The 12,590-nt window shown below is 48.6% G+C and overlaps 1 protein-coding gene across 3 annotated transcripts in view; it reads left to right on the top strand.

Annotated features, from left to right (window-relative positions):
- KCNAB1 (potassium voltage-gated channel subfamily A regulatory beta subunit 1) overlaps window positions 1-12,590 on the top strand; it is a 69,982-nt gene that overhangs the window by 25,455 nt on the left and 31,937 nt on the right. The window contains exon 1 of one of the 3 annotated variants that reach the window (XM_065672651.1): window positions 7,083-7,129. The exons of the other annotated variants lie outside the window; for them this stretch is intronic. Coding sequence (XP_065528723.1) covers window positions 7,083-7,129 — 47 coding nt within the window. Of the gene's footprint in view, window positions 1-7,082; window positions 7,130-12,590 lie in introns of those variants that run through there. 3 annotated transcript variants of the gene reach the window in all.

The following is a 12,590-nucleotide window of genomic DNA, read 5'->3' as shown; positions in this document are numbered from 1 at the left end:
TCAAAGGAAGAGAAAAAGGAACCAGTTGAGTAAACAAAATCTGTGTTGGTTTCTGCTGCTCTCAGATTCCTAATGGCTCTCAGCACTTCGTAGCTGCTAAGTGAGGTGGTGGTCTGTATTTTTCTTGTCTCATTACATTGACGCAAAGGCCCTGTTTCACATTGCAATCTTAAAACCAGGATAGACAAAGTAAGCTTTAGATTTGACTACACATGTACCTACTGTGTAAACTCCAAAAATATGGTAGTGCATGGAATTTGTCAAAGGTATACTCACTGCCTGGCTTTCACATCTTCCGTAAAGGAAGACTGCAGTTATCTGGGCTGAGTGTAAGCCCTGAAAATGTATGTCTGCTTCCAGGGCTGAGATAAAGCAAAGCCTCCTTTTATTTTAAAGCAGACTGCCCAGGTGATGCCTGCCTGGCTGAGAGTGGCTGCTTCCTGTCTATCGCTGCATGGCTTTGCGGCCGGAGAAGCGATGCCCAGTGCTGCCGGATCTGCAGGTTCTGCTCTGCTCTTCACTCCCCAGGGGCAGTGAAGGGCTTTCTTCTGCTCAGGGTTTCTCCTTCTCCCCTTTCTCTATAGAGACCCAACCAAGCCAAGAACCTGCTACATCAACTTTAGTTCATTAAAACACTGATTTCTAGTGTTATTTCCAAGTATTCAAATATTCTTCATAAAAACGTTCCTAACTTATTGGGCATTTCGGAAAGATCAGTCCACCAGCTTAATTATATATCTTCAGGTGAGGTCTAGTTCAGTGAGAAATACATGACCAGTCAGAGTGGCACTGGCTCGTGTGTTAGCACCAGAGGGGGGGACCATTATACAGAGGAGGGGTGTCAGCATTTGACATCATCTCTGCCCAGCTATGCCATGATAGTCCCCACTTCCCTGGCCAGCATAGCATGCAAAATGCTACATATCCCCCAGTATACAGTGTCCTCTGCTCCCCATGGAGCAAGGTCTGAGGGTGACAAATTGCCTGGCCTGGCCTCTGCATCGTGCTGAGGACAGGAAGGCTGTCCTGCAGTGCTGGTAGCACTGAAGGGCTTGGGGAGAGAGGCACAGCAACAAGCTAGGGCTTGCTGTGCCATTGATTCCCACCCGCCACCCCCTTCCATTTTAATCCTAAGAGAGAGTGATGGGTTGAGGAGAACAAGATTGAATTCAGGGACAAATGGTGTTTTAAAGAGCACACTTTGCATGTCAGATTTGTTAAGCAGAAGAAAAATGATGATACATTAAGGAAGCTTTTAAATAATGCAATCATATTCTGGTGATGAGCTGCACAGCCTCCTAAAGCTTGCCCGTGGGCGAGCCATGCAGGGCATGGGAGCAGCCTGGGCACTGTCCCTGTCACCGGTGGGTGGCTGTCACAGCGCTGCTGCTCCCCGTGCCACCGGACGCAGGGTCCACTCTCAACAGCACTGGCTCATGGTGGTGGCTGTCCCCTGGTTCAAGGCACTGTAGGAAAGCTCCCTGGTGTATAGTGATGGCTGAAGCAAGCTCCTGACTAACTGGCTGCTAAACATTACCCTGCTTCATTCCACATGTCCTGAACCGTTCTCCTCGGTGTGATATTTTCCATTTAAAATCTGCATGACAACATTAATCTAATGCTTAAATGGGTGGAAGAGAAGATGTAATGCAGAAACACAGCTAATTTAATTACTTGTGAAGCGCACGGTTTAAGATATTTAGAATGTATTATTTTAGCATGGCTGCTTTGGCAAAACTCAGTTTTAATTTTTATTTTTGACTAACATTGTAAAGTGCCATCTGTAGAACTGTTTGTTAAGAAATTACTTCTCAGTAAGGAAAAGAAAACGCTCTGCGTGTGACTCGGTGTGAGCCAGAGGTTAAAGCTGGGGTGACATTTTCCCTGCTGCAAGTCAGTGGACATCTCCTCTTTGCCTGGGGCTCAGCGTGTGCTTAACACTGTGATGGGAGAGGAACAGTTCCATGGAGCTGTTTTTCCAGCTCCTGCTCCAGCAAAACTTCCCTGTGTTTCAGTACTCAGAAAATACCCTACAAGCCAATGCCTGGTGATGCTCAGTGGTGGATAGATACCTGAACCTGATGTAAAGACAGCGGATGGTTTGGGTGGATCTCGCTAACGCACAGAGAGATTTGGCTAATGTGTCCTACTCCTTATTCCAGCCCTGTTCTTTGGGGTGGTCCAGGTGATGCACTCTGCAGGAGTCAAAGACATGTTTACAGGAGCCTCTGCAGGGGCTGGAAGGCGTTTGCTCCTGAACAAACCCATTTTAGAAGTTGATCAGAAGCAGCTGTCTGTCAGCATCTTTTGCTGTTGTGCCCGCTTTATACCTCTCTGGAGAAGGCAGGAAGGATAATAGAGCAGCCCCTGAGACTGTGGTGGCCCCGGGCGTGTACGAGAGCTCACAGTCTTTTGGGGCAGGCTGTGCCCGGTCTGTTGTGTCCTGGGGTCACTCAGGGATGCACAGCACTGCTGTCCTGCAGCGATGCCCTCCCACTGCTTCCCGGATAGCTCCTGCCACAGCAATGTCCCCTAAGGGAGGTACAGCATCATCCCTTCAGCGAACTGAAACTTGATCCTCATGTTATACAAATCTATTAGAAATGTTTCTCCAACTATTTTTGTAGCACCATGAAACCTCCTGGCAGGCAGGTGGGAGTGGGGAGCAGTGCCTGGTTTCTGAGATGCCTTGCCTGGGGTGTCAGGGCTCTGCAGGCACTGCGCTAAAAGAGTTTCGGGAGGTACTTGCTGGCAAAGCTCTGCCTGGAGGACAAACAGAAATAATCAATGGCGTGACACAGGGCTTGAGAAGCAGAAGAAGCCATAAGCTTATGGAAAAACAAGGTTCTGAAGCTCCTGGAGCCCCTTTGTACGTGGCACCCCAATGAGGCTCTGGTACCTTGCCCCTAGCAGGTTCCAAGGAGGAAAGCTGGCATGTGTTTGATGTCTAGTTATTGCTTACAGCATGCAAGGCTGCTGTGAGAGCCTACTGCAGGGCTTGCTGGCAGCTTAAATTCAGCTGGAGGCAACACATCTGGAAAACCTCAGATTCAATGAACAGGATGGCCTCCTTGCACGGAAGGGGCATGAGCAAGGTGATTGCTGGGCTGAGGCTGTTAGGATTGCCTGGCATACACCCAGCTTGCATGCTGCTTGTGAAGGGGTTGTGTAAGTCACGAAAACATGTCTTGTATGGAAACAAGCTGCTTTAGAAATATTCTGTGTATGAACCTGTAAAACTTTCATAGCATACCTATATTTTCCTGTTGGCACTACATTAGCCAGAAGAGCCAAGCCTGGTCACAGCTCCAGCTGCACCGGCTGTGAAACTGCTACAACTGATTTCAGAAGTACTTAAAATCTGTGAAAAACGTCCTTTCTCTCTGAAAGGCTAAAAAGTCCAGAACAAAACCCAGCTATTTTTCACAGTAGTCTCCCTCCACCAGGCTGCTTATTTTTGGAACAGTTCATGCAAATAGCCTTTACCTAAATACGCACGAATAAATTGCTCCTCCAAAGCAAAAGGCTCCCTTCTGGGCTGATCCCGCTGTGGGTGCTCCTGGCTGCAGACAGGGCAGAGCTGCTTCCGGCTGCACTGAGCACCTGGCATTGTCCAGGGCTGCTCAGATTCCTTCACGTTCATCGGTCTTGTGATTTTGTCAGAATTAGCCTCTCCTGCTTGTGAAGAAAATACGTGTTTTCCAGTTTCAGCTTGTTCAATCACTTCAGCTCGGTGACTAATACCTTCTGAGGTATTTTATTTTGTCTCTTTCAGTCTGAAGTAGCACTGAAATGAGAGAAAATGGCATCTACTATTTACAACCCTATGGGACGTATTGACTAGTGACAGTATAGTCAGCACCATACGCACAGGTATGACTCGCTTACACTGATTTCCTACATGTGCAAAGTGGAATGGACACGGTTGGTATGACAGGGTTAGGCACATGTTCCAGGTCTGAGGGTCTTCGTCCAGCCCTCTGAGATCCGTAGCACCGTGGGGCTGGGTACACTGAAAGGTGGTGGGGAATGTGTGGATTAGCCCTTGCGTAGGTGTGATGGAGAGCTCCCTGGTCCTCTCATTTCTGGACATAACTTGATTCATACAAAGCCTTTAGGAACAGCAAGGCGTATTTATTTATTTATTTTGCAAGGATAACGTAATTCCCCCAGGAATTTGAAACTCTGCACTTTAAAATCATCACTGCAGAATGACAAATATTTTTCCTTTTCCTTTCTTTCACCCTCGGGTCCAACGGCTGGCAAAGCACGGAGGGAGCAGCAGAGCCGTGGGCTGCACACAGCTTCAGGATGCCACTGCAGCAAACTCTCAGCAACCATTCCTGTTCCAGCTGTGGGCGAGAGGCTGCCTGGGCAGCGTGTGTGTGCCCAGGGGCTGGCTGCAGCCTGCGGTGGCGAGTGGCTCCGTGCCGGTGCCGGCACCCAGCCTCCCGGCAGACTGCCTCTTGGCCGGTCTCACCGGAGCTTGGGCAGGAGGGCTGGAGTGGGCAGGAGTGTTGCATGCGGGAGCCTCATTCATGGCACGGATCCCACGTGGGGAGGCTGAGCACACCATCACGTCTGCCAGAGCCACGCGCGGCAGCCCCTGCGCTTGGCTGCGGCCCATCTATTTTGCCTTATCTACATTTTAATGCGTCATCTGCAACTTTTCAGAGGATGCAGCCAAAAAACATTCTGGGGAATTTCAGCTGAAGCGACCACCTACGCACCCGGTGGCCCTACGAGTACGAGGGATGATTTGGAAAGTGTGAAGAGAGCCAAGAAACAGGGGCCAGATGCCATTTAGGCACCTGTTTGTCCCCTCACACAGTCGTTGCCTGGGCTGGCTGCCCCTCCTCCTACTGCCAAGCCAGGGTTTGCGTTACCCAGGACCCATCTCCTGCCTTCACTGCTGTTGTTTTTCAGCCGATCAATACTGTCTTGTTTTGTCTCTGCAGTTACTCCACCAGTAGCAGGTGTTTTTTTCTCCTATTTTGTATCATTTACCTAACACTTACATCACTGCTGCAAGGGTGGGGGCAGTCACCAATTCCCCCAGACTGTGTTGGGGACCACAGGGCAGCCAGTGGTCTTCAACCACTTGCTGCGGAAAGCTGGATAGGAAAGAAGATGCTCTTGGGACCACGTTATCCATCCACTTCTACTCTGGAATAACATGGAAAAGCAGTGTTACTCAGGGTGCACCTTCACCACACTACTGCGGACACACGTAAATTTCTATAACATCATAGACAGAAGAGTTTACAAAGTAGCTTGCAAACCAGCAAATATAAGCAGAGTCAAACACTGCAAGCGTAAGATTGAATGTTCAAGCAAATATAAGATTGCACATGCTCAACCAAGGAACTAAATCTGTGTTTAAAGCTTGCTCAAGTGTCTGCTGGGTCATCTGCTCTGGTCCAGCTTCTTCTACAGGTTTGCCTGTTCATCTATGATTGTTATAATTTGAAAATAGAGCTAAAACTTTCCTGAGATTTGATGTCCTTGACCTCAGCCCATGCATGAAGCCTTTGCTCCAATGTGGTGCCTTGGTCTGAGCATCCAAACATTCCATGGCAAGTGGCTGTTGGGCATGGGGACAGCCTGACACCACAGCTGTTGAAAGGCATTGAAAGCATCAACAGAAAGCAGCAAACATGGCTGGTGAGGCACTATGCTGATTTTTGCAGCATTACTTCAAAGGAAGTGGAGTATGGTGATTTGTACCTGGCTGTAACCAAAGCTTGCCCAGGTCATGCAGGTGTCCAAGACCTTCCTTGCTTCATTATCTCTGCACATGTGAATGGGTTTAAAGAATATAAACCAGTGGAAAGCTGTGATTCTGCATCACAGCAATTACTGCAAATACGGGTGGTAATTTAGTGGAAACTGCTGTGCGTGTTGTGAAGTGTTTTGTTCGCAAAATGAGAGACAGAAGCCATTATTTTTCTCTCTTCCCACCCACACCACTTAGAGACAACCTCCTGCCATTGGAGCTTGCTGAAGGGGCAGCTGCCGATTGTCTAAAATCTACAGGTCTTTTTGAGCTGATGGAGCAAAATGAAATCCAGCCTTAAAAGCAGGAAAGCACCCAAGTTAAGTAAAGAAGAGAATTATCACCTCCATGTTGCCTCACCCTCAGTTCACAGCAGGGCTAAGCCGCACTGGGGGCTGTTGCAGCCTGATGCATCGTGACAGATAGCATTTACATGGCTCTGAGATGTTAGGAAGAGCTGAGCATCTTCCCCTGGGGAGACAGGAAGCTTGGGAGCCCAAGCAGATGTTGACAGGTCACCCTAGAAACTTGAGAGGTGCTGAGGAGATGGTGTGTTCTTCGGAGCACTCAGAAATACAGTGTGTGCCCAGCCCAAGCTGTGACTTGTCCAGCTGCTCTCTGGTTTGACATTGCCAGGCTGAGGAGCTGGCTGCATGTGTGTCTTGGGAGAAGTTCAGAGGGGATAAAAGCCCTGGAGACATGGTTGGTGCTGATCTCACCAACATCACAGCTCTAGGAGTGCCAAAGAGAAACCACCCAAAACTCTGCCAGTTTTGCACCAGGATGGCTTGGAAGAGGCTCAGCGACAGCAGAGAGGAGAGGAGAGCTCGATCGGGTGAGAGAGGATGAGCCCTCTGCTGCCTGTCCCTTCCTCTCCCTGCCACATTGCACTGATTTGCACAGGGTCCATAGGGTCCTGGGCACCCTGCAGACGTTATCCTGGTGTGAGGGACAGCCCCTTCCTCATGGTGCAGGCATGGGGGGGGTCCTACCTTGCCTTGTTAGGTACAAGCAGGGTAATTCAGGGAGCCACAATGCCCCTTGTTGCCCATTTTAATCCAGGTGCCAGGGATGAGGTCAGGATCTGCAATTGCCACCAACTCTCTTTGCTCAGGGAGTACAGGGTGGCTCCCTCTGGCATTTGAATAGGGAGAGAGGCAGGGTGTGACAAGGAGGATTCATCATCATGGGGAGCAGCTGAACTGGTGAAGTTTTTTTAGGATACGAAGCAAGCAGAAGCACTAAGGCCAAGCACAGCTCTGAAGGCCAGTATTAACTTTGTTGTTCTCCACTCTGCAAGTCACAGATGAAGGACGTTGAATGTGCTGCAGCGGGAGAGGGCAATTGGAAAGGGTCTCTACTTCCATCAGGTTTTGTTGTTACTTGAAACAGCCTCTCTCTTTCAGGGAACAAATTACATATTTTATTCATTTTCTGTGCAGAAAGGAATGGTTCTGGAGCATTAATGGGGATGTTTCTAAGCAACGTTGTTTTCCCACCACCAGGAACAGTTACTTTTTTTTTTTTTTTTACATTTTTGTAGCAATAAGCCAAACTATCTGCAGTTTCTACGCAGGAAAACAGTGTCATGGTTTCTCTAGTTTTGCTTAATTGAATGGGCAGGGGGATGTGTCACTGCCTTGGGGCTCTCTCCGCACCCAGGAAGGTGCTTGGAGGCATGTGAGGGGGCTGCACTGTGCTCGGGGTGCCCCAACCCCTCCTTTCTGTAGTAGAGATGGGGGATGTCCATGAAGACACCTGCATACAGGTGTCTGCACTTGAAGGTGCCGATGCTTCTCCCAGGTGCTGGCTGTGTGCTCTTTCCCATTCCCTCCACTTTGTTCAAAGCCCCCTCTTCTCTCCCACCTCCTTTTCCCCATCTGTTGCTCTCGGCATGTTTTTTGCACACTGGAATACTTAGAAATGCTTGGGGAGCACCGGGTTTTGCCTCCCCTGCAAGCCTCCCTTGTGCCGAGCCATCACTGTGGCTGCGAGCACTGCAAACTGGGCACCATGAGCTGGCAATGCACCTACAGGGGGCAAGCAGTGGCCCCATGGAGCTGGGATCCTTACCCACCATCCCTCGCTTGCACGCCTCAGGGCTTGTGAAACAGCACCCAGGGGTCACCTGGGGGCAGGGGCTGCTTCCGTACGACTGACTATGCAGCATCAGTCCCCTCGGTTCTGCATTTCTGGTAGAGGTTGGCTTCTGTAGGCAAGACCACCAACACAGGGCAATTAAACTGGGGTTGGAACAAGCAAAAACCAGCATTATCTGATTTCTGTAAAGCTCTTTTAAGCTTGATGATTCTTCTGTGGGTGTGGAGTTGAAAGTGTTTTAGTCATTGTATGTGTTATTGCAGAGATTTTATTTAAAACTTATGTTTTTCCTTAGAAAAACCTCTCACTCTTTCTGTCTCTCATTCCGGATAGATAGATAAAGTCAGACAGACAGGCAACTCGATAGATAGATAGATAGATAGATAGATAGATAGATAGATAGATAGATACATACATACATACATACATACATACATCAATAGATGTATCAACAGGCAGATAGGATGCTTATCCTGATCCCATTGTACAGTTAGGTGTAATGGTAGTGGATAAGCTTAAAGCAGGGTTACTCAGTGCACCTCAGACTGAAGCAAACCTGCTTAGCACCTTCATCTTCTGAGCAGCCCATCTGTCACTTACGGCTTTAAAACCTTAAACTTTTCATTTTCAGCCTTCACCAAACACGAGGCAGTTTTAGAGGTACTTCCAGGATGCAGACAGGGGAGACTGACTGGGCTGGGATCAGCTTTAGCTTTGCTGAAGCACAATGCAGCAGGGGAGCTCAGCCTAGTGTCAGACACTGAAGTTTACCCGTACATGGAGACAGTTGGTTTTGGATTGTCCTCTTCTGCAAACCAGCAGGGGCCTGGGGGGATTATGGTGGCAGAGTCTGATGCAGGTTCAGACACCTGATTGTGCAGCAGCCCTGCCTAGATTCAGGAAGATTTAGGCTGATTTGGGTGTGTGTTAATGGAAGTAACTGAACCCAAACACTCCCTATTCCAAACAAGGGGCAGCAGCAAAACAAATCTCCAACGTGGATAACTAAGATGTGTTTTCTTGTAATTGCTTTGTCCCTTATCTATAGGAGAACCCACTTGCAGGTTAATGAGCTCATTGAGCAGTACAGGTGTCTCAGACCACAAAACCCTTCTGGGAGGGGGTGGCTGCCAGATCAGCTGGCTGTGTTCCCAGGCAGAGACTTGTGATGGGCCCAAGTTGTTGCTCTGTGTGCTACGGGAAACATCTGGAACCTGAATGATGCTGTGTGTGCTGTGTGGGGCTGGAAGATTAATGGTGAGGATTGTTTCTAAAGGGGGGAATTGCTCTTCTCTGCTTCTTGAAGTGTGAGGGGAAATGGGTATCCTTTGCACCAGGGCTGGGTGCTGGGGTAGGTTCTCTCTCCTGTTGGGGTACATGGGGAGCTGGGTCTGTGGGGTTTTTACACCTATCACATACACACCCTTGATGGATGTGGCTCTGGGGGGATGGGGAAAGCACTTGCTGGTGGTGACTGAATGGTGCTCAGCATTGCCTGGGCAGGTTCCCTGCAGCCTGGCATTATGGCTGCCTTCAGTGCTGCAACATTTGCTGCCATTGATGGGCTTTCTTACTGATTCCTCTACACTAAAATTAATTAAAAGTGAGTCATTACAATCGTTTTCTGACCTTTGCCACAGGAGACAAATACCATTCCTGCCATATGGCATAGGCTGCTTTGTAGACATGTTTTCTCCCCCACCTTCTCCCCCTTTTTCTTTAATTAAAGAGACTGTCAGCTCTGAAAATCCCCCAGACCTGACTGGGTCCCAGTGTACTGTGCCACTGCCTGCATGGTGCTGGCAGCATGCTCAGCTGTGGCCTGCGTTGATGTTTTGCTGCTGGGGGTGAGAGCCCTGCCAGGGGTGTGGGAGGGCATGGGAGTCTCTGGTTTCTGTGTGTGGTTTTGGGGCTTCCTTTAGCCCAGTGAATGTGGGAGGTACCTGGCAATGGTATAAACGCGGGGCTTCAAACACAAGAGTTGAGTTATGCTCTTCATTAAAGCCCACCCTGCGGACGCCTGGTTGCACAGAGCCTGGTTCAGGGAAGGGTTCAGCTGCTGATTGTCCCAGGGGAGGCTCGGGTGCCTGGCCACGAAAGGGGACCTTCCCCTCTGCTGGGACCTAGGTACCTTTCTGCAGGGGTGTAGGGCTGTGCTGCTGTGTGTTGCTTTATTAGAGGTTAGCCATAAGAATGGAGGGTATTTTATTTATTCTTACCAAATCCACCCCCTGGATACTTTCTGTCGGAGCAAAGCTTTGTCCTCTCCAGGGCTCCAGCAGCCTCACTGCTCTCTGGCTTTCCTTTTGTTTCTCACACTCCTAGGGATTTTGGTGTCTGTTCCTTCTGGGAGCAATTTGCTCCAGGTTCATCTCGCCTTCCTCATGTTCACATCCCTCCTAAAACTTGCTTCTTCCCCACGTAGATGGGGAGGCTTTGCTGCAAGAACTGTCAGCTCAGCCTTGTGATGCTGCTTGTAACCCAGCTCAAAAGAAGAGGCAGGAAGGCACGACGCACGGCTGTTCTCACTGCCTGCCAGATATATATCTATCTATCTAACTTCTATACTCCTTTTGCTCTGGTTCAGCGGTGACTGCAGTGTCAGCACTTATCCTTCTGAGGAAATAATTAAACTAAAAATTATCATAAAAGCCATTAAGGAGGCACTGGGTGAGCGCAAGAGGCAAAATGAGGACTGGAGTTTTTCATGTCTTTAACAATCCATGCTGTGGTACCATGTTAAATGAGGCTTAGGTGGGGGCTAGGCTGGGCACCCCCACTTTAAGGTTAAGGATTACGTCCTTCTCATCTATGTGCAGTTCCATTTGAAAAGGTTTTCCTCTGCTTGGTGAGGTGAGTCTTTAATGACTATGGGATTCTAGCTGGCCACCCCCCACGTACCCTGGGAATTAATTGAGACAGCAGCATTACACAGAAAGGCTGGGCTTTTTTCAGCAAGAAATGGTTTAGTGTTATTAAAAAGCTTGCTTGAGCAGAGGAGATTTGGAAGAGGCTTCCTAGCTCTTCCAGTGAAAAGGCTTTCTTAGCAGCATAATGTAGTGGATTTGAGAAATAAGAAGCTTTGGTTCAACACTGCAGAAACTTCCTAATTTAAGATACAGTGGAGCATGTCTGAAAGGTCTGAGCAGGGCAGCCACTGCCAACAGCCAGAAAGGGCTGTCTCCGCAGCAAAGGAAAGGCACTGTCCATCCCAGGCTGCACCCGAATCTTTGGTAGGTCGGATTTCGCAAGGCGAGCCTAGCTGTTATGTGTCAGAAAGCAGGGAATAACCCCACCATTAGGCTGTTGTGGCTTTGTCCTTTTTGCCCCTTTTCATTCCCAGCCTGAGCCACTGTGTGCCAGTCTCTGCAAGTGCAGGGAGAGCCTGTGAAACCCAAACCTGTAACGAGCTCCAAGGTTTTCTTGATAGAGATATTCCATACAATTAACACTTACAAATACAACTTATGCTGTTATATGCGTATTTGTGTTGATGAAGTGATGCCCAGACATGCCCTGGGGTGGTTAGGAAGATTGCAGGGTAGCTTGAGCAAGGCTTTTAAAAGCAGTGAGGGAAAAACTTTCCAGCTGACTTTGAATTTTCTTGCTTTGTCATTACAGGAATAATTTCATACTTTCCGGTAGCCAGCAATGCCCTAGGATGCTATTCCCATCAAATATCCTTCCTGGGAAGGAGTTAAATGGGTTTAGGGTTGATGCACAGTCAAATTCTTCTCACTTTTCATTGCCAAATATTCATCTTGATTTTAAACCTCAGGTTCTTGCCCTTTGAATGAAAATTAACGTGCAAGACATAATCTAATCTTCCTATGTGGTCACATTACAAGGAAAAATTCCCTGGGAATGGATTTCATCCTCCTTTGCTCCTGCGACTCCTGAAAAACTAATGTTTTCCCCTGCCTTTTTACCATCAGGCTTTATCCCAGGTGCCTCCTGTTGCTCTCACCACCCCTCTATATTCCTGCAGAATGTATTTGTCCTCTCTTTCCCCTTTGCATTGCTTTTTGACTTCCTGATGCTGAATCGTAAAGTTCTTGAAGGCAAAATTTGCTGTCTTGGCTTTTCTCGTGCATGTTGAACCCTGGCTCCTCCGACACGTAACAAGCTCTTCTTGCCCATTGTTCACATCTGCTACACCACTCTATTTGTCTATAACTCTGCCCACAGCAAAGTGGCTAACAAGCAAAATGCCTTTTTTCCCCAGCTTTGGGGAGGTGTAGGCTTTTGCAGGGCTGGTTCTGTCCTGCAGTGGCTGGTCTCCATGTCTCTGCATTGGCTGGTGTCAGCCCATAGGCACTTGTCTCATTTAGCCACTTGTTTCTAGCACAGTAATTAACTCTGGCTTATTCAGCAGCACAGCAGGTCCAGAACCAAAGTATCTCTTCTGAGTATAATTTCTTTTGTGTTTAAATACTAAGTTTTGTGGTGGGGCTTTTATGAATCAGCAGCTGTAATAGGACACAGGGAACCGTGCTTGGTCTACAGGAGGGGTTGGAGCTGCTGATAAGGAGCAGCGCGTCTTCTAGAAACAAGGGAGATGGGAATTACAGTCACAGAAGCAAATCTGAGAGAGCTTTGTGCCCTTGAGTCACAGGGATCTAACCTGCTGCCCAGGCAGAGGCTTTGCTCTTTGCTGCAGGCTGGGAAGAGGTGTAAGTAATTGAACAAAGGTTTTCCAGGTTCCCATGCAGCT

The sequence above is a fragment of the Lathamus discolor genome, chromosome 3, assembly GCF_037157495.1.
Source record: "Lathamus discolor isolate bLatDis1 chromosome 3, bLatDis1.hap1, whole genome shotgun sequence".
NCBI lineage: Eukaryota > Metazoa > Chordata > Aves > Psittaciformes > Psittacidae > Lathamus > Lathamus discolor.
Note: the sequence above shows the minus strand (reverse complement) of the source record. Positions and strands in the feature narration are given on the sequence as shown.